At 50.3% G+C, this 21,400-nt stretch overlaps 1 protein-coding gene across 1 annotated transcript; it reads left to right on the forward strand.

Moving 5' to 3' along the window:
• Window positions 1–1,335: 1,335 nt before the first annotated feature.
• LRRC15 (leucine rich repeat containing 15) lies at window positions 1,336–17,009 on the forward strand. The gene is made up of 2 exons (XM_064271073.1): window positions 1,336–1,420; window positions 10,356–17,009. Exon 2 carries the CDS (start codon window positions 10,361–10,363, stop codon window positions 12,104–12,106), a length of 1,746 nt encoding a protein of 581 aa, XP_064127143.1. The 5' UTR covers window positions 1,336–1,420; window positions 10,356–10,360; the 3' UTR covers window positions 12,107–17,009.
• Window positions 17,010–21,400: the final 4,391 nt, after the last annotated feature.

A 21,400-nucleotide genomic window follows, 5' to 3' on the forward strand; every position in this document is an offset into this window, starting at 1 on the left:
ACGCTACGGCAACTAACAGAACATGGAAAGGGAGTTTAAGACTCCAGAGGAAGTACTAGGGAAGTGAGAGGAAGGATATTCTCCACATGAAGGGCCATTTGGAAGGAAGGTTGGTGGTTGAAGAGCTGAGACCTCGTTGAGACCCCTCCGGGGCCCGTGTCATTTAATAGAAAGGGCACTCTGTTTGGGGCTCTGAATCATGGTGCCACGATGAAGAGGAATGTGGCATGATTCAGGCTGTAGGGCTTGACCATGGCAAGCCACCCAAATGAGTGTTTCAGTAATAACACTACGCACTTTTATGTCTTCCTTTCATCGCAATTCTCAAAGCCGAGTGCAAACATCAATTACGGCTCTTGGCATTCCACAAGGCACTGTATGTAAATATCACTCTCTCCACTTGGCTAAGAGGGTAAACTGAGCCAGGGAAGGGCAGGAGGCTTCAGCCAAAGCAGCTCATGCCCTGTTGGGGCTCCACCTTGGAAGAGAAGCTGGCATATGGCAGCCTCCCCTTCTCTCACCTGTGACTCTGTATGCTCTCCTCCAGGCCCTCTTGGCGACCCCACGGTTAGAAATGGATTCTGTCCCCCCGCTTGGATATAGGGCAGAGCCAGACAACAGGGCTTCGGCTCTGACACAGAGGTGCCTTTGGGCAGAGGGGAGCCCCTCATTCTCAAATACCTGCCTTGACTGCCCAGCCCCAGCCCAGAGACACGCATATACCACCCGGTGGGAAGGGGCAGAGGAAAGGATCAAAAACAGTTTTGGGGGCAGGACACAGAGGGGGGCACTGTATTTCCCTTGGATTTAAAATAAATGCCTTTTCCAAAATGTTGACGATAGTGAATCAGGTTAAAGGTATAAGAGTGTTCCTTGCGTTGTTCTCGTGAATTTTCTGTAAATTTGAAACTAGTTCCAAAGAAAAAGTTTACAAAAGGGGGCGGAGAGTGCCTTTCTTACAGGAACAGAGAAGTGGCAGGCTCTCTTGGGGGCTGGGATCCCTTGCACAGGACAGGAGCTAAGGTCCTCACTTCACACAAGATGGGGAGGGAGGAGTTTGTAGGATGGGTGTACAGTTCCCCTCTCGGGACCCTCAGTGTCCAAGGCAGTAAGTGAATCTAAAAGAAACAACGGAGAAAGGATAAAAAGAGGAAAATGTGTTCTCTTTTGAAAATGTGGCTGAAGAAAACTCCTTCAACTGGAGAGCCCGGGCTGGGCCTTCCTCGGGGAGGGCTGGGACGTGGGGAGCCGGCCACCCCCTCCTGACAGTGCCCCTGCGGTGACTCACGCCTGGGATGGTTTAAATACGGAGAGGGCAGGGCCAGCAGCACTCATGCTGAGCCGTGAGCCTCCAACGGACATCCTCCTGTCCTCTGGGCTCCCTCTTCTCCACAGTGGGCAGGCGGGCACCGGGCTGCTGGTAAGTAGGCCAGGGCCCTCTCCTCCCTTCTCTCTCCAATCCAATCTTTTTGAAGGGCCCGGCCACCCTCCCTGTCCACTCCCCTTTCTGCTGACCCGGCACCCCAGGGAGAGGCTCCAGAGCCCCGAGGGAGGGCAGGGCTGGGGTGGTGCCTGGGGGCTGCTCTTCAAAGAATCTGGCCTGGTGGACCCCGTGCCGGCAAGGTGCCACTGCCCAGGGCACTGGGAGGCCCCGCATGCTAATCCCTAACCAGCCTCTTGCTCCACCTGCCCCCACCTTCCCATGATGTCAACCTAGGATATGGGGAAGATGTTCTAGATAGGCACCAAAAAAAAAAAAGTTCTCCTTGAGTCAAATCCAACTCCAGGTGACCCCGAGTGTTACAGAGTAGAGTTGGTCCATAGGATTTTCTTGGCTGCAATCTTTACTGAGGTAGTTGGAGAGGACTTTCTTCCACGGCACTGCTAGGTGGGTTTGAACCGGCAACCTTTAGGTTAGGAGCCAATTGCAAACCCCTTGAGCCACCCAGGGACCTGTTTAGATGGGCAAGATGGATTTAAACCAAAAAAAAAAACTAAACCTGTTGCTGTCGAGTTGATTCTGACTCATATATGGACTTAAAGTTGACTAAGTGGCACCAGTTACCCACCTATTTTTACCTCTTTCTGGATAATAGCTTTTCTGGGGAAAGAGCTTCCTTTTTCTTAAGGTTCAGGTGACTGGAACCATGTCCTTATTCCCTGCCCCTACTGTGGTGGCCACCAACGTCAGGTCCTGTGTTTGGGTCTGTCTAGGACCTATGAGACTGTCCTTCATGGGGGCTTCCCATGCCAGAGATCTGCCTCCTTCTCATAGACTCAAAGTTGCTACAAAAGCAGCATCAGCTGGTTTGGATTCCCAATTCGGAGTTCAGCTGTGGGCTCAGAATTGTTGCCGGTCCTGCTATGGGTGACTTAGGTGACCCCATTCTGGCAGCTTCCCCCTCTTGTGGGCTAGAAGTGTCCGGCTGAGGCTCAGGGCTTTGAGCAGGGAGTTGGGGCTAGGGGTGTGTCTGTGATGAGGGTGGTATGGATTTAAAATCATGGCTATTGTACCTTTACCAGTATCTCTGCTCAAACATGGAGGCAGGACCCTGGGTCAAGGAACCAACCATGAAACTCCAGGACTGTTCTGGGCTTCCCTGGTCATGCCAATGGGAGAGAGAGTGCCGCTTTACCTCCAGGGCCAAACAGTCCCCTAGGCAGGCTGCAGCCCTCTCTTGCTGACATCCACCCAGGCTGAGGGTGCTGGCTGCCCATCAATGACAGTCTCAGCTTCCCTTTAGGGTTACCAGGAACTCCATCACCTTATCTCCAGCGGCTCTCAGATGTATCGGTGCCACCGGCTCCATAGTTTAGAAATTCTCTAACGGCAGTCACTTCTTCCACTCTGCATGGATTGAACATCTGGGAGTAAATTCTGGGCCAGACATTCCAATGTGTCTGTGGTCTTGCGTCAGGCGGGCTTGGCAGGGATGGGACAAGCTCTGAGAGAGGACGTGGCCAGGGACAGCGTTCTGAATAGATTCTGCAGACAGTGAGGGCGCGGAAGGTTCTCCCCAGGGCTGGGGGGTGGCCACCTTGGCTTGCTCGGTAGATGGAGGGGGTTGCAGTGTCAAGATGGGGGTAGTCCCAGCCCTGGAGAGGTAAGAACAGATGAAGAAGGAGCCAGAGAACTGGCTGCCCCAACTTGGTTCTCCAGCAAACATTCCCAAGGCTGTGATTACAGACGGCAATTTGCTTCCCTAAATCCTGACCGCTAAACACCAACTGCAGATCCTGGTTCACTGCCTTCGTTGGCTTTCGGGACACAGACTTTAGAAACCACTCCCAAGATGCTTTGGTCAGCATCGGAACCATTTTTATCTCATCTTGGCCCCCAAGCACCACCCTGAGAAGGGGCTGTTCAGAGACCACTTCTTTCCTAAAAGCTCCATTTGGGGGTTCTTCCTGCTCAGCTGGGAGTTTTGTCAGTGTCTCCTGCCACTTCTGCCAGGCTAGTTACAGCTCTGCTCAGAGTCTGCAGGAAGCCAGGTTCTGCCTTTCCCCACCCCAACCCTGGGAGGATCCCCAACAGAAAGGCTCAAAATGAATGGCTTTTTCTTATTCATTTCTTTTTTAGGAAAATTAGCCATATTTTGCCTTTGAAGGGCCTGGGTAATAGGGTCATCAATTGAGCCAGGTGGGGGATGAGGGTGTGTCAGGCTCTGACCTGCCTTGCCTTGGGGTTTAAAGATGCTTTATGTTTAGGGTAGAGTAATCCTAAATTGAGGGCCCCCAGCTAGGGGTTGTGTGTTGAAGTTAGTGGGGTCAGTTCCTTCCAGCGACTCCTTCTGTCCCTCGCCTCCACCCTTCCAGGCTATCCGAGTGAAAACAAGCAAACAGGAGCATCAGAGCAGCCTTAGAGCAGAGAATTCCACAGACCATGCAGACTTGGAGTTGGGAGAGGCACTTGACCTTGGTTAATAGCCCTGGGCAGCTTGAGGGTTGACTATATATGTAAGCCTTCAATCATTTTAAGAGACAGGAGCAAAGCCACTGTTCCCTCTTCCAGCCACTGCCCAGACACATGGTTCACAGGACCCTGAAGCCTAGTAAGAAGGTCCCGGGGTTCGCCAAGCTCAAGAGGCCCTGATCTGATGTCAGGACTCACCAACCAACCATATGGCCTCAGGCAGGTCCCCTCCTCCCTCTGAACCTTAGTTTTCCCATGGGCGTAATGACCAGATGGTTTGACTGGATGGTCTCAAAAGGCACTTGTACCTCTGACACTCTGGGCTCTGACCGTTGCTTCTAGAAGCCACGTCTACTACTAGGTTCAACTTGGCACAAGGCCAGATTTCTGGTGGGGATGCAGCAAGGGCCACCAAAGGAAATCTTGATAGAGGGCACTGGGCCAGGCCTGCAACTTGACCTTCAGCCTTCCCAATCCTGGGCTCTTCCTCTTGGCAGTAAATGGTGCCAGTCATGGGCATGGGTTCCAAGCTGGTCCGGGCCTTGAGTGGTGGTTCTTCAGAATGTGGTCTGTGGATCTCTGCATCAGAATCACTTGGGGAATTTGTTAAACATGCAGAGTCCTGGGCCCCATCCAGACCTATGGGACCAGTATCTCAGTGGGTGGGACCTCCAGAAATCCTGATTTAATCAACAACAAAAATAATTACAATTGTAGCCCACATTTATTGTGTATTCACTTGGTGTGAAGAGCCAGTCTCAGCACTCGACATGTATTAACTCAGCCAGTCCCCAGAGTAATGGTATGGGGTCACTCCTCTCAAACAAGCTTCCCAGGGGATTTCTATGTACTGATCTTGGGGGCAGTACTCCCTGTTTAGGGAGATGGGAATGTCTGGATGCACTCAGGCTTAGCTTCAGGCTGAGCTTCTCAGTTAGATGGTGACTTCAGACCTGTTGTTGGATCACATACCCAGAGGAAACTTGTCTGAACTTGACACTGGCCTGTGGGGGACACAACCCCTGAGCAGCTCCAAGAGTGGGCATCTCCCTTGGGGACCCTCAGGCTGGATAGGGTGACATCCCATTGCAGATGAGACCATGTTTAGGGAATCCTATGTGGGGATGAGGACATGGGGCAAGGAGGGAAGGCCCCTCCTGGGCCTCAGTTTCCCCAAGTGAGCCAGGAGGCAGAGGATCCCTAAGGCCCGTCTCAGTAACTGGATCCCATGAAAGAAAGGACTATGGTGGGATGTGAAGACATACAGCTGACAAATGGGATTTCCTCGCCTGGAAAACGAGGTGGGCCTGAAAAGATGGATACCCGTTCCTTAGCCTCAACATGGAGATGGAGGCTGGCCAGGTGGCACCGCTCAGACCCGCCTTCTACTGGTGACTGGCATGACCTGTCCAGAAGAGGGGGAGAAGAGAGTGGTGGGGCTTTAGGCCAAATCTCCTTTCTGCTGTGTGTCAGAAGACTTCAGAGCTGGAGGGAGCCTTGGAAGTCTTTACAGGAGGGGATACTGAGGCCTGGAGGATTTACCTAAACTCACACTCCAACTTAGTGTCAAGACCAGAGTAGAACGTCAGCCTCCCAGGCTCTTTCCAAAAGCATGGCTCCGTGGCATTGAAGTAAGAAGGCTTCTCCTCCCAGAAAACCCCGTGTTTGGGAAATGTGAATGATGGTATTAAATTGAAAAAAAAATTCACAATCCACCAACCAACAAAGCCCAGGGCTTTGTGGCTAATTATGTGTTCGCTTATGAGTCACAGGGTAGGTATTCTTGCTAAACAGACCCACGGCCAGAGCACCCTGGTTTAAGTGCTTCTGCCCCCCGGGAGTGAGCATGTCAAAGTGTCCAGGTGAGCTGTCTGCCTGTCCTGTCCGCAGGCTGACTCGCTAACTTCCTGGCTGCGCCCCTTCCCAGGACAGGGATGGACCAAGTCCCAGCGTGATGGAGGACGCACTCGCACCACCATGGGAGGAGGGTGTCATTAGGGCAGCTTTGTGGGCCTTTAACTGGCATCTGTCACAGCCGCCAAGCAGCCCTGGGCAGCGTGGGCTATTAGGCTGTCTTGTGCTGGGCTCTTGAGGGGACCAGGCCACTGCCCTGTAACGCTTGCTGAAAACCCAGCCCTGCTTCTGCAGCCCTTTCCTCCCCGTGACTGGGTTTGAGGTGGGCTTGTTGAAAGTCATTTGGAGCCGGTTGTGCCAGATGTGGCAGCAAGGAGTGCTGGAAAACAGGAAACCGCTGCCTGTGGTACTGGGTGGGCTCTGGAGAAGTGAGGAAAATCCACACATTCTTGCAGTGTTTGTGGAGCTGAGCGTGGTCCACATGAGACGGCAATGGCTGTGTTCCCCTAAGGGAATCATCTCTTCAGTCTTCTTTCCAGGCGTGGTATCCTCGCCTCTGACTCAGGTCCTTCGCCAGACTGGCTTGAAACCGCTCCCTACCTGGGGATTTGTAGATTCAGAGAAGGTCAGATAGAAGTGGGTCCTCAGTGGATGCCTCCAGCCCACCCTCATTTTACCTGTGGGGAGGCTCGGCAGAAACTGCCTTGAGTTTGCCAGGTTATAGTCCCTTAATTTAGTTCTGATTCTTGGGTTACAACACCATTTTGAAGTTGCCTGGGCACGGAAGTGCATATTATAAATAAATTTAACGAGTGTTAGCACGTCACCAGGAGCAATTAGAACGTTACCTGTTTTAAGTAGGTGTAGAGGGTAAATCACACACACACACAGAGTAATGTGTAAACCCCCAGACCCTGCTGGGCACAGACACATACATCTTGCTCCATGCTCTGGGTCTCAGTCCTAGAATCCTGCAGTCTTAGGGATGGACAGGATAGCAGCTGTTCAATACCCTACCAGACTTAGGGATCTTCTCTATGACCTCCTTAGTGGTTGCTCAGCCCCTGCTTGACCAGTTCCAGCGAGGCAGAGCTTACCACCTCTAGGAGTTTGTCCATTCTGATTCTGGATAAGCTGTCTTTGGTGGTGAATGGAAATTTGCTACCCCATTGCTTCTACCCATTAGTTTTGACCCGTGGGGCCACACCAAGCAAGGCTGCTTACTTTATCCCATAGCAGTCCTTCATGTATACTTGGAAAGTGCTTGTGGGCTCATCACATCTTCTCTTCTTCTGGCTGATGACCATGGTGGTGACTAGCTGCTACTGAGTTGAGATGACTACTCCAACTTATGGTGACTCCATGTGTGTCCATGGGGATTTCAGCAGATGAATTTTTGGAAGTAGATCGCTTCTTCTAGCTATTCATCTACATTTCCTTCAGTGATTGGGTCCTTTCACCACCCTGTCTACCCTTCTCTAGATGCCCTTCAGTTTGTCATTGGCCTTCTTGAGGTATGCGGGTGGAACTGAACCCAGTACTACAGGTGAGATCTGATTGGGGATGTAGAGAGTAAGACTATCACCTTTCTTGTTCCAGACTTGATACTTCTGTTAGTTCAGCCTAAGATTACGTTAGCTTTTATGCACAGCCTTCTTTCTTCACTGACTCAGATACATTTTGCCATCCATAAGAAGCCCTAAGTTTTTCTCCTGGATTGGATGTTGAACCACTTTTTCTGTGTTTCCTATTCAGGCAGGTGGTTTTCTGTTCTCAGGTTCTGAGCCTAACATTTGTCTATAGAATGTCATCTTTTAAGATGTGTCCACAGCTTAATCAGGCCCCATTCCTTTGCAACTAGACTCTATTGGCCAAGGTATTCTCCCTCTTTCCTTCTTCCTTTCCTCCACTGTTCTACAAGTTTAGCCAAGGCCTTAACGCAAAGGGACAGCAGGCTGGGGCTTTGATGGGCTGTGAATAAGTGAAAAATCCCAGTCTGCTGGGTGGTGAAGGTGCGTTGGGTCTGTCTTCAGGGTAAACTTGTCAGGGGTAGGGGAGAGGGGCTTGTATTGGGCTAAAGCCATACTGGGAAGCCTGGGTTTCTCTGAGTTGTGGGCTGGGATCAGGACTCCAAGAGTTCAGGACACAAGGAGAAGCCCGAGAATACCTTCTCCACTCCCCTACTTTATGTCCTGTAGTCTATCATTTGAAATCCTTTCCTCTGGGACTTTTGTTCATTAAAAGTCGAGGCACTGAATTCACACCTAAAGGGCTTGCTCAGGAGCCTGGAGACCTAGGCTTTAGCTCTGAGCCTCAGTTTTCCTGTTCCCTGTGCTCCCATAAAATGGTAGGAATGTATTATCAGTGATACTTCACCCTTCAGGAGTTACCAACCCCTTTGAATATGAGATGGAAGTTAGAGTTTGCCTTAGTTTCTAAGTGCTGCTGTAACTGAAATACCACAAGGGGGTGGCTTTAAAGAACAGAAATGTGTTTTCTCACAGTTCTGGAGGCTAAAAGTGCAAATCAGGGTCTCAGCCACGTGGATTTCTTCCTTGTGGGTAGTCCCGGGCGTTCCTTGGTTTCTCGGTTTGTAGATGATCCTCACATGGCATGTCTTCCCTCGGGTACGCCCCCATCTCTGTGTCTAATCTGCTGTTTTTGTAACTCAGAAGTAATGAGATTTAGAACCCACCCTATTTGGGTATGATCTTACTAACCTAACAAAGAAACCCCTATTTCCAATCAGGATTGCTTCCACAGGCACAGAGGTTAGGATTCCAACTCATGTTTTGGGGGACACCATTTGATCCTAACACAGATGCCCTCATATATGCGCAGAAATCCTTGATTAAGAGAATTTCTTGATTAAGAATGCCAAGATGAGAAGCACTTGGAGGCCTTCCTGCCTCCAAAAGGCTATGAAGTCCATGGTGTACAGGAGCTTGTAACAGCCACCGTGCACATTTGCATAGCACTACCCTGGTGACATAGTTGTTAAGGGCTACAGCTGCTAACCAAAAGGTTAGCAGCTTGAATCCACTGGGCACTCCTTGGAAACCATATGGGGGCAGTTCTACTCTGTTCTATAGAGTCGCAGTGAGTTGGAATCGACTTGACAGTAAACGGGTTTGGGTTTTTTGGTTTTGGTACGGGATGCCCTCACATCCATTCTCTCATTTGCTCCCCACAACAGCCCCAGGAGAGGGGCAGAGACTATCATCCCCACCTAGCATGTGAAAAGACCGAAGCTTGGAGGCCTCAAGGGACTTACTCAAGGTCAAACAACTAGTTTTTTTTAAAAAATTGCATTGCTGTTGAGTTGATTCAGGCTCATGGCAACCTCATGTGTACAGAGTAGGACTGCGTCATAGGGTTTTCTTGGCTGTCATCTTTATGGAGGCATATTGCCAGGCCTTTCTTCCTCAGTGCTGCTGCACGGGTTCCAACTGCCAACTTTTGGGTTAGGAGTAGATTGCAAGCCATTTGCACCACCCAGGGACCTAAATACTCAAATAGGAACCAGTACCAGGTCTACACATTATGCTTCTATGTCATCACCATCCTCAGCGGCCTCAAATGCCAAAACTTTTATGAATTTGGCTCCTGTCCCCGAGGGACCATCTGGATCTGCTTGCCTTTTAGCTCAAACCCTAAGATTTCTGGGACTTATTCAAGGCCACCCAATGTTTCTCTGGGGGAACTAGGACTAGTACCCAGAAGTCAGGCCCTAGGCATCAGCTGAACCACAGAAGCTTCTCCCAGTGAGACAGGAAGTGCTGCAGACATGTTTGAATTAAACCTGGATGAAACTTATATGAAAGGGTTAACAAAAGGACGGGTTGTGATCGTGGTGATGGAGGGGTGGGGTGGGGCAGGGCAGGCTGGTGGGACAGGGAGAGGAAAAGCTGAGCTTTCCTGTAGTCTTTCCCCAAGATCAGCAGTGTGGTCTCCCCTCTGCCGGCTGCTGCTCCTCCTGGCAGGCCGCCATATTTGTAGCCTTAGCTTCTTCTGCCAGGTTCAGGCTCTATTTCTTTGTTCTCGTTTGCTCTCTGTTTCTCGCAAGAAGACTGCGTTCAACCAGCATGTTTAGGTACTGTGAGGGATAGAGGTGAATAAGATACAGTTCCTGCCTTAAGGAACTTGTAAGGGTGAAAGGCTTCCTGAGGACTGAATGAGGCAGACGGGAATCCCTCGAAGGCTGTACAGGCCAGCTGCACCATGGGAAATGATGGAGGTTGGGAGGACCACCTGCATGGGCAGGTAGCTCATTCTGACTTATGGGATCTGGGAAAGCTTTCTAGAGGTGATTGCATTTGAACTAGACTTTGAAGTAGGGGGAAGATTTAGGTGAGGAAGAAGAATACTGTAGGTCAGGGGAACTGCTCAAGCAAAGGCATGGAGTGGGAAGGCCTGAGGGGAGGCGGAGAGATGTGCTGGCGAGAATATTTGGACTAAGTTAAGTTGGGTATGTAGTGATGGGGTTCAAAGCCAAGCCGATATTTGGCACTGAAGGCTGGCGTTGGCTTAAAATGGGCAGCAGTTAGGTGAGACAACCCTGACTAACATGTGCTCTCTCTCCTTGCAGAGGCCATGCCACTGAAACCTTATCTCCTTTTGCTGGTGGGCTGCCAAGCCTGGGGAGCGGGCCTGGCCTACTATGGCTGCCCTAGTGAGTGCACCTGCTCCAGGGCCTCCCAGGTGGAGTGCACTGGGGCGCGAATCGTGGCCGTGCCCACCCCTCTGCCCTGGAATGCCATGAGCCTGCAGATACTCAACACACACATCACGGAACTCAGTGAGTCACCATTCCTCAACATCTCGGCCCTCATTGCCCTGAGGATCGAGAAGAATGAGCTGTCTCACATCATGCCTGGAGCCTTCCGTAACCTGGGCTCGCTGCGCTACCTCAGTCTCGCCAACAACAAGCTTCAGGTTCTGCCCATCGGCCTCTTCCAGGGCCTGGACAACCTTGAGTCACTCCTTCTGTCAAGCAACCAGTTGATGCAGATCCAGCCAGCCCACTTCTCCCAGTGCAGCAACCTCAAGGAATTGCAGTTGCATGGCAACAACCTGGAATACATCCCCGATGGTGTCTTTGACCACCTGGTGGGCCTCACCAAGCTTAATCTGGGCAAGAATAGCCTCACCCACCTCTCACCCAGGGTCTTCCAGCACCTGGGCAACCTCCAGGTCCTCCGGCTGTATGAGAACAGGCTCTCAGACATCCCCATGGGCACTTTTGATGGACTTGGCAACCTCCAGGAACTGGCCCTCCAACAGAACCAGATCAGTATGCTCTCCCCAGGCCTCTTCCACAACAACCATAACCTCCAGAAACTCTATTTGTCCAACAACTACATCTCCCAGCTGCCTCCTGGCATCTTCATGCAGCTGCCCCAGCTCACCCGTCTTACACTCTTTGGGAATTCCTTGAAGGAGCTCTCCCCTGGGATCTTTGGGCCCATGCACAACCTGCAGGAGCTCTGGATCTACGACAACCACATCACTTCCCTACCTGACAACGTCTTCAGCAATCTCAGCCAGTTGCAGGTCCTGATCCTAAGCCGCAACCAGATCAGCTTCATCTCCCCAGGGGCCTTCAATGGGCTGATGGAACTGCGGGAGTTGTCACTCCACACCAACGTGCTGCAGGAGTTGGATGGGAACGTCTTCCGCACATTGACCAACCTGCAGAATATCTCACTGCAGAACAACCACCTCAGACAGCTCCCTGGGAATATCTTTGCCAATGTCAATGGCCTCATGACCATCCAACTGCAGAACAACCAGCTGGAGAACCTGCCCCTGGGCATCTTTGATCACTTGGTGAACCTGTGTGAGCTTCGGCTGTATGATAATCCCTGGAGATGTGACTCGGACATCCTTCCACTCCGCAATTGGCTTCTTCTCAACAGGCCCAGGTTGGGAACGGATGCCCTTCCGGTTTGTTTCAGCCCAGCCAATGTCCGAGGCCAGTCCCTTGTCATTATTAACATTAACGTCGCTGTCCCCAGTGCCCAGGCCCCTGAGGTGCCCAGCTACCCGGAAACACCACAGTACCCAGACACGTCCAGCTACCCTGATACTACCTCCATCTCCTATACCACTGAGTATACCAGCCCCACGAAGGACTATACTAATCTGACCACCCCTGGAGTCCCTGAGAACAGTGGCACATGGGGCATGACCCCTGCCCAGAGTGGGCTGGCCATCGCCGCCATTGTCATTGGCATCATTGCCCTGGTCGCCTCAGTGGCTGCCTGCATCTGCTGTTGCTGCTTCAAGAAGCGGGGCCACACAGTCCTGATGCAAATGAAGGCACCCAATGAGTGTTAACGAGGCCGCCTGGAGGCAGGGCTGGGAAATGGTGGGGCTGAGGATCCTGGAAATAAGGCAGGTGGACATTCCATCATTCTGCCTCCACCTCTGGGTCCATAGAGCCATCCCTCATCTTTCTCTGGGCCTGAGAGAAAGGTGCCCCCACCTTCTCCTCACCTGCCTGATTCATCTGTAGAGAAGCAGGTCTTGGAGGACCTTCTTACCCCTAGGGAGATCCAACTGGCCAAGGCAAAACCCTGGGGCATTTCCAACTCACATCCATGGGCTTCCTTCAAGAAGACTCCTGCTCCAAATCCTTACCACCTCTACCCCAAGAACAGCCTTCCCTAGGCCCACACCCCTCCTGGCCTCCGTAGATTCAACTCTTACAAAGCCTACTCTCTTTATGGGAATAGTTCTCTGCCCGGGACAGCCCCTTTCCTCAAAGTATTATGTAAGTTGATTTCCCTTCTCTTGTTCCTCTCCTTTGTGCCATGGCTCTGCCCTGTCCCCTCAAATGATAGGTCCCCACCCCCCACACCGTGAATTCCTGCTCCTGAAGGTAGGTAGGGTGAGTTCTCTCCTCAAAGAAGGCTTCAAACCATTTAACTGGCTACTTGAGAGCTCCCCAATGCCCACGCTTTCAGGATGCTGTGGAAGAGAGAAGGGAAAGAGACTCTTCCTCATTTCCTGGAGACCAGCCACCACCAGCGTCTCTCTTGGGATGTTCAGCTGGAAGCAGAAGAAGGGCACCAGGGCCACCAGTTCAGCCTTTGAGGAAATGGTATTCCTGAGCTGCAACTTGGCTTGGAAAATTTCAGTCCTTTCAGGAATCACATCATGTAAAATTTCTGACCTCTAAAAATCTTAAAATCAGCTTATTGGTACTGGCTGGAAAAAGAGACCTGGTACCTGGGATCCTTGTGTTCATCCATAGGGCTTTTTTTTTTTTTCCTTTTTATTGAAGTATCACATACATACAGAAAAATGGGAACACCAGAGCATGCAGCTCTATGAATTTTAACAAACAGCACACACCCATGAAATCAGCATCTAGATCAAGAAAGAGAAAGTCACCGATATCCCTGTACCCTGGGGGCTTTTATCTGAGAGGACTGGAGATTCCAGAAATGGCATGGACTTCCCTGAGAACTGGCTCCCCCCAGCCACAGCTGGCTCCTCACTGTCCCCACAGCCCGTCCTTGGAAAGGCCCAGCTGCAAGGGGTGCAGAAGAAGATGTGGATACACTCTGGCATGGATAGAAAAAGTAAAAAAAAAAAAAAAAGCCAACCACGTTGATGTCTAGTTGACCCTGAGTCATGGTGACCCCATCTGTGTCACAGTAGAGCCGTGTTCCATAGGGTTTTCAATGACTGATTTTTTCGTCCAACTCTGGGTGGACTCAAACCTCCAACCCTCCGGTTAGCAGCCAAGTGTGTTAATTGTTTGCACCTCTTAGGTACTCCTAGCATGGACAAGAGATTTTATTAAATCCAGAGACCAAGTCAGAATCATCCCACTACAGATTCCCATACAACCACAGAGCCTCCTCTGCCAACAAACTGTCTGCTGCTCATTGGAGTCGCCTCTTCCCAGGCCTTTTATGGGCATGATATGCCTATATCTGTTTTTAATTTCCATTTTCCATTTGGAGGAAGCAAAATAGCTCAGAGATGAGATCTTTTAATTGAACAGCCAAGTGTAATGGAACTCGGGAAGCCCTCTAACGTTGAAGTCAACTTCTCCATCAGCATGACAGTAAACAAGCAGCTGAGCTTCAGGATATTCACACACAGGAGGCCGGGTCGGGATACCCAGATGGGTCACACCAGGTCTGGGGGCTCTTGAGTACCTCCTGCCTGTGGCCTGGTTACAAGAGTTGAGTTGTTTGCTCAAAGGTTAAAAACCAGTTGCTGTTGAGTTGATTTCAACTCAACGATTCCATGTGTGTCAGAGTAGAACTGCTCCGTAGGGTTTTCGATGGCTGATTTTTCAGAAGAGATCACCAGGCCTTTCTTCTGAGGCCCCTCTGGATGGACTTGTACCTCCAACCTTTTGGTTAGCAGCTGAGCATGTTAATCATTCGTACCACCCAGGGATTCCTTGGCCCAGGGTTATTCTCCTCCACTTACTGGTTGAATTATAGTCACATGAATACCTACCCTTGCCTTCCTTCCTGCTACACATATTCACACACTCTTAAAGAAATTATGCTCGTGGCAACTGGTGTCTCTCTTTGAACAAACTGGTCCACTGGTTTAGAAATGAAAATAGCCATAAAACAGACAACTTTGCTTCAAGTTTCCGTGTCTGCCCAGGAAAGAGCTCCAGCCGACTCAACAGAGATTTGGAAAGCTACCACCAACCCTGAAGGGCTATGACTGATTCCCTCCATTCCACGTGACAAGTAAGAAACTCTCAGGGGCCTTAGTGGCAAGGTGCTGACGGGATAACTGGCTTTCCCCTCCAGTCCCCGACCAAAAGGATCCAGGAAGGGATGTTTGTAAGGGCCAGTGCACTTTGTAGCTTTTCACTTTCTGTTCCAGGGAACTGGGGAGTGAAGGGGGGCTGTCACAGTCAAAAGATATCACCTCCCCAAGGTAAACCCAGGTCTCTGAAGTGTCCTCAAAATATCTGTAGCAACATGGTGGACATGTACCAAGGCTTGCCAGAGCCCCAAGAGCTTGCCAGAGTTTGGGGCATGAGCATCATTCCACTGACCTGCTCTGTCAATCCTGGAGCCTCAAGGGCAAGCTCAGCCTCTTCCCCTCCAGACAGGAGGCATGGTTTGGCCCCATATTCCTCATACCCAGAACTTCCAGGGTATGTTGGTGTGCCCAGTTCAGCAAGGGCACAAGTGGGCCAGGAATGGCAGAGAAAGGAGGAAGGAATTCTTTACACCCAGGGTGCCCTGCCAATCTTAGCCCAGAAGCCCTGAATATTTCCAGCTTTGACCCTGGCATTGGAGTAGCTTCTTCTCTGGCCCAGGATATCAATGTGTGTCCCCAAGTCAAAGAATGCATGGGCATAGGTGTCCTTGGATGACCTCACCCAGAAGCACCCCAGGTGAGAGGTGGTGAACCCTTCACCAGACCTTCTGAGCTTGCCTGTTCCTTTGTCCCACCAGAGTGGACAGGATGGAGCCAACCATGTTGTCTGGCCATGAAGCTGCCAGAGAGGTTGGGTGGAATCTCCTTTCCAACAGGGATGACGTATTTGCTTTTCACCTCTGGGGGCTGGAACGGCCACTTGGACCCCCAAAAGAGTTGGGCTAGGGTGCAGAGTTCCATTTACTTCTCCCTCTTCTGCCTCCATCTGGAGTGGGCTCAGTGTTGGAGGAAAGATAGTCAAAGCCAGTTAGAACCACTGTTTTTTTTCAAGTGCTCACCGTGTGAAGGTACTCTTCAAAACTTTTCTACCCATTCTCTTTTAACCCTCAGAACAACCCTGTGATATGAGTACAGTCTTTATCCCCTTGGGGTAGGGTGCAAAACCATTTGTCCTTCTGCAACGTTATTCAGTAGGTTGTGGCTTTTACTTCTCTTTTCAAACTTTCAACTAGCCCTTGTGGCCGTCTTGGGTTTTCATCATGAAACCAAAGAAAATTGGAGCCACACTCCTGTTGCTCCCCACATCTTAGTCATTGAAACCTCACTTGGTCCCATGTGGATCAAAAACTTCGTAAATACAAGAAAAAATTAAACCCATTCATCCATTAAAGAAAAACTGGCTGATCGCATGGAAATGGTTGGGGCTGTATATGTGCAGTTCCTCCTTTTTAGAACTTAGAAGCACGGTGATGTTCTCAGAAGTGTCCCAGGTCCTTTTTTGTGGGCAACCACACACCTTTCACAGCCTTTCAGATGTCAATAGGGAATAGGGCTGGGAATGTACTTCCAAGCTCAGCAAGCTTGTGGAGAGCAGCTAATGACTACAGTTGCTCGACAGATGTTGGATGCATCCTAGCCTTTAGCTGTAAACCACTCGAATAATTCAGCCCAAAGAGCTCATGGTCAGAACCGTATCTGGGGACTTGGGGGAGGCATTGGTGGTCTCGGGAAGGAAGCAACTCTGTGGTTCGAAAAGAGTGGGCCAGCAGATCACTTCCAAGTGAAACTCTTCCCAGTTCAAGGTTTCTTCTTCTCCTAAGGAAAGATTGTTCTCACCAGCCTGTTGCCTTCACACTCCCTTCAAAAGTAGGTCATGTTTGCTTCGCTTAGAGGATCATTGCAAAAAGTCCCAGGTGCTTGGCTGTGTGTTTAGAGCTTTCTAGGCCCACGGGATCTCATAGAGTGTGAGCCCGGGTAGGCAGGAATGGGGGTCTGTCTTTTGCTGGATGCTGCTTGTAACAGGTTTGGTGTACAGAATCAACAATAAATAGTAGACACAGGACACGTGTGCTCTCTGTTGATGTCTCAGCTAGGGGGTCTCACACCTGTTGATTCTGATCTTGTCACATGTGTGCAGGGATGACTTGGGAAGCCCCTCTGAGAGTAGATTCTAGGCTGAGAAAAGGCCTTCGGGAAATGAGTGGAGACCAGAAAGGAAATAACAATATCTATAGGCCATTATGGCTGGAAGAGGCCTTAAGACTAGCTTCAACCCATTCTACAGATGGAGAAAATGAGACCAAGATAAGAAATGAATTAATTTCTCTTAGTCACAGAGGCACTGGGTAGCCACAGAGTGAACTAGTGGTTGAACTAGCACCACAACTGAGGTCTCCAGACTCCAGGCTGGAGTTTCTTCTATGCCACCAGAAAGGCATTGAAGGCTGTGTTCATTCAGGATTCATTCAACACACCCACATGTCTATCACCTCCCCAAGATAAACCTATGTCTCCAAAGTATCTTCAAAATATCTGTGACAACATGGTGGACACATACCAAAGCTTGCCAGAGCCCAAAAGGAAGTGAGCCTCAAGTTTGGGGCGTGACCATCATTCCACTGATAGTGGCCTTCTCTATTGATCCCGGGGCCAGAAGAGGAAACTTGGCCTCCTCTCCTCCAAAAAGAAGGAACACTCATTTTTTGCTGCCATGATCCTGCTACTCAAGGTGGGGCCATGAATACACACACACACACACACACACACACACACAAGCATGGTGACAGGGGCAGGACTAGTATCCTGCACATCTCTGGACTCCACTCAGTGCTTAGCACCGGGCTCAGAGAATCACAGGCTTTTGGGAAGCACCATCTGAATGAAGATGGCTCCCTCCAAGAGTTCAGATGCCCTAGGAGCTCTCTTGAGTCTCCAGACTCCAGCGGTTGCCATACCGCTGGTTCAGATCCGGCTGTTAAAGGAGGGATGAGTTGTTGTTCCTTCATGCCATTGTCGTGCCCAGCAAAGGACACTTCACACCACGTTCGCCTGGGCTCTCTGCAGCTCTGTAGACCTCTTCTCCCAACTTATTCCTAGGGTGTAAGCCTGTCCCAAGAGGATTCCACAATATTCCCCTTGCCACACAACCACAACCCTGCAGAGACTGGAGCCAGGGCCTTGTTGCCCTTCCCTACCACTGACCTTAGTCGATTTGGACAGGTATCTGAAATTGCGGGTAATGAGGAAAGGGGTTAGAGTCTTCAGTCCGTGTCTCCCAGAAGACGCCTGGAGTCCCTAATGCAAATCTCTCTCCATGCATGCACACGTCGGCATGCCCCGTGTCCTTCCGGCTACACGTATCTGCAGGTTAACTGCTCTCTCTCATATATACCGTTACACCTCCCTAGGCCCCCTGCCACACCCACTCCACAGAAGAATACAGAGACCTACAGAGATGAGAAAACTTGCCCAAGGACTGGCTAGTTAGCTGAAGAGCCAGGATTCGAACCTAATCTGTCTAATGCCTGAGTTCTCTTGTTCCACGACACGTTGACAAACAGACAAGCCATTTCTCTGGAGGTGCATGCTGATACTTGAAGAACGTGTTCAGATCACAGAGTGATGTCAGACTGTCCCCTAGCCCAGTTACGAGTCTTCCCCAGAGGCATAGCCCCCCACAACCTTTCCTTGATGGCATGATTCTGCCCCCAGCCTGCGGTGCTACCAAAGATGGGGTGGTGGAAAACTTGTTCACGGCCTTTCTGCATTTGTACAGGCTCCTGTTTCTCTCTGCTGCAGCGTGAGTTTGTAGTACGTTCTTCGTTGAAAGGGCTTCCTTGCTACACTCTATCAGAACTTCATAATTTGGCTGCTGAAATCTGCTCACGTGTAAAAGAAATATTAGTTCAGCCTCGTGAAAAAAGGGTGAGATAAATATTATAGCCATGAGGTGAGTTAAAAATCTATTAGGCTAGTTAGAACTGTAGACTCCTGTGTTGAAAGCAATCTTCAATTACTTGTCAAGGTCACCCTTTCACCCTGCACCCCTTAAAACATACACAATCACACGTGCATACATCCACACGACCTTCAGAGACACTCACACACTCTTGTACACACACTCACTCTCACACACACTCACTGTCACGGATTGAATTACGTCCCCCTCAAAATGTGTGTATCAACTTGGTTAGGCCATGATTCCCAGTATTCTGTGGTGGTCCTCCATTTTGTGATTGTAATATTATGTTAAAGAGGATTAGGGTGGGGTTATAATACCCCTACCAGGTCACATCCCTAATCCAGTATAAAGGGAGTTTCCCTCGGGTGTGGCCTGCATCACCTTTTATCTCTCAAGAGATAAAAGGAAAAGGAAGCAAGCAAAGAGCTGGCAGCAGAGGGAGCAGAACGCATCCTTTGACCTGAGGTCCCTGTGCTGAGATGCTCCCAGACCAAGGGAAGACTGATGACAAGGACCTTCCTCCAAAGCTGTCAGAGAAAGTCTTCCCTGGAGCTGACACCTTGAATTTGGACTTAAAATTTACTAGACTGTGAAAGAATAAACTTCTCTTTGTTAAAGCCATCCACTTACAGTATTTCTGTTACAGCAGCAGTAGATGACTAAGACACTCACTCACATTCACACACAAACACACACCCCTACCACTCGGTCACATTCACACATACACTCACCCCCACACACTCTTTCACACACACACACCCTTCACCCCATTCTGTAGCCCCCGGCTGGACACCTCCAGAGACAGGAATTTTACTATGTCCCAAAGCAGCTTCTTTCATTCTTGAATATTCCTGAGTGTGAGAAAATTCCTCTCCATATTGGGTCGAAGTTCTTCTCCCTATAACTTTTGTCCCCTTTTCACTCAGAAAGGGCTTTAAAAAATTAGTTCACTAAGCAAACAAGCCAAACAAAAACCACACCAAAAAAAAAAAAAAAAACCCTTTGTTGCCCAGTCGGCCCCCTAGAATTTTTCCTGGCATTTAGGGCTGAGGTGAGGTGGGCCCCACAGCCTCCAGAAGCCAGCCTGGCTGCTGGACACAAGAGGGGGTGAGCGTGGACCCCAGTCCCAGTCCTCACCCTAAGCAGCCTGCCGGAAACTTTCTAGAGCCTGGTGGACATACTTGGGGTTCTAAAGGTGCCATGCCCCTTAGATCTTAGTGGGTTTTGGCCCCACTGGGACAGTTTGGGGTCATTTTGTAAGCTTCAGAGGCCTTGTTCCAGGTTCTCTCCCTTGTCCTGTGACCCTGGTGACATTCCGGGAATGCTCAGACCACGTGAGGGGAGGAACCACTGCCAGGACCTTTGATCAGCACAGGGGGTGGGTTCACACTGACCACAGAGTGCACCAGATGTCCCTCTGCTCCCGAGGAAGAGCCAGGGAGCCCTGTCCCGGCCTGCTCAGCACCTCACGGTAGGTCTCCTGGGACCACACAGGGGTTCAAGTCCTGGAGTCCGGCCTGGGGTCCCAGCGGGGAGGCAGGAGGGTGTCCCCAGCTCCAGGTGGGCCACAGTATCCTTGCCTTCTCCCCTCAAAGGAGAAGCCCCAGAGGTTGTCAGCCAGGGTGGTGCTGGGGAAGAGGCAGGAGGAAAGTAGGAGGATTACGAGATGAAGGTGGCCCAGTCTCTGCCCTCAGGGAGCTCAGAGTCCAGTGAATGGCAGGATAAACTGGGTGAGCTGTGTCCAGGTTTACCTGGTTCTGCCCCGGTTTATGTTTGTCCTTCAGACATAATTATTAATAGCTCCCCCTTTCATTCCCAGAAATGTCCTGTTTTGGAGGCCGAAGTATATGATCACTCTGGGAATAAACCATCTACATAACTACATTTTATTGAACGTTACCAGGCACTATGCTAAGTGCTTTATATTTACTGTTTAATTTAGTACATATATTATCTAATTAAGCTCCCTGGGGAGTGAGTGCAAATGATTTGAGCTTGGCTACTAACCAAAAGTTTAGCAGTTCAAATCCGCCCAGCGGCACCTCAGAAGAAAGGCCTGGCAATCCACTTCTGTAAGGTTACAGCCATTGAAGACTCTGTGGAGTGCAGTTCAGACTTGAACATATGGGGTCGCCGTGAGTTGGAATGGAAACCCTGGTGGCATAGTGGTTAAGTGCTACAGCTGCTAACCTGAGGGTCGGCAGTTCGAATCCACCAGGCGCTCCTTGGAAACTCTATGGGCCAGTTCTACTCTGTCCTATAGGGTCGCTATGAGTTGGAATTGACTCGATGGCACTGGGGGTTTGTGTGAGTTGGAATTGACTTGATGGCAGTGGGTTTTGGTTTTATGATATTATCCAAATGAGTACCAATTTTAATCCTAAGGAAGGTGGTTATAATTATGGATGGGGAAATTGAGGCTTAGAGAGATTCAGTGACTTGTCCAAGGCCACACAGCTAGTAGGTGGGGTGCCAGAATTTGAACCCAGGTTACAGTGCCAAGACAGCCTGAGGATGAAGAATAAGGCCTGAGTTTTGTGGTCATGGGAGTCACAAGCACAGTCCATTCAATTCAACACGCTGAGCCAGAGCGACTTCTGTGTGCCCAGAGCTGAGCCAGGTCCTAGGAGCCAGGGCCGGGTGCCCGGATTCTGCAGCAGGGCCCCTGTCCACAGGGGTCACAGCCAGGTGGGTGCAACCAACTAGAATACCAAGCAGAATGGCCAAGCCTTAAGCAGAGGACAGGACTGTCCTGCGGGATCCAAAGGAGAGAAGTCATGGAAGAAGTGTAACTTGGCTGGCTTGGGAGAGTGTGTAGAATTAATTAGGACAGGTAGAAATAGGTAGAAACAGCGAAATAGGGACAGGCAGGCACAGGCATTGCAAAGTGAGGGCCAAGAGATTGGGCCTGTGAGGAGAGTGTTTGAAGAAAAATAATTTAAAAATCCAAACCCGTTGCCGTCAAGTCGATTCCGACTCATAGCAGTCCTATAGGACACAGTTGAACTGCTCCGTAGGGT

The sequence above is a fragment of the Loxodonta africana genome, chromosome 1 (genome assembly GCF_030014295.1).
Source record: "Loxodonta africana isolate mLoxAfr1 chromosome 1, mLoxAfr1.hap2, whole genome shotgun sequence".
Lineage (NCBI taxonomy): Eukaryota > Metazoa > Chordata > Mammalia > Proboscidea > Elephantidae > Loxodonta > Loxodonta africana.

Bases quoted from the DNA above. Each gene is read 5' to 3' on its own strand.
- LRRC15 (XM_064271073.1), top strand. From the start codon at position 10,361: ATGCCACTGAAACCTTATCTCCTTTTGCTGGTGGGCTGCCAAGCCTGG.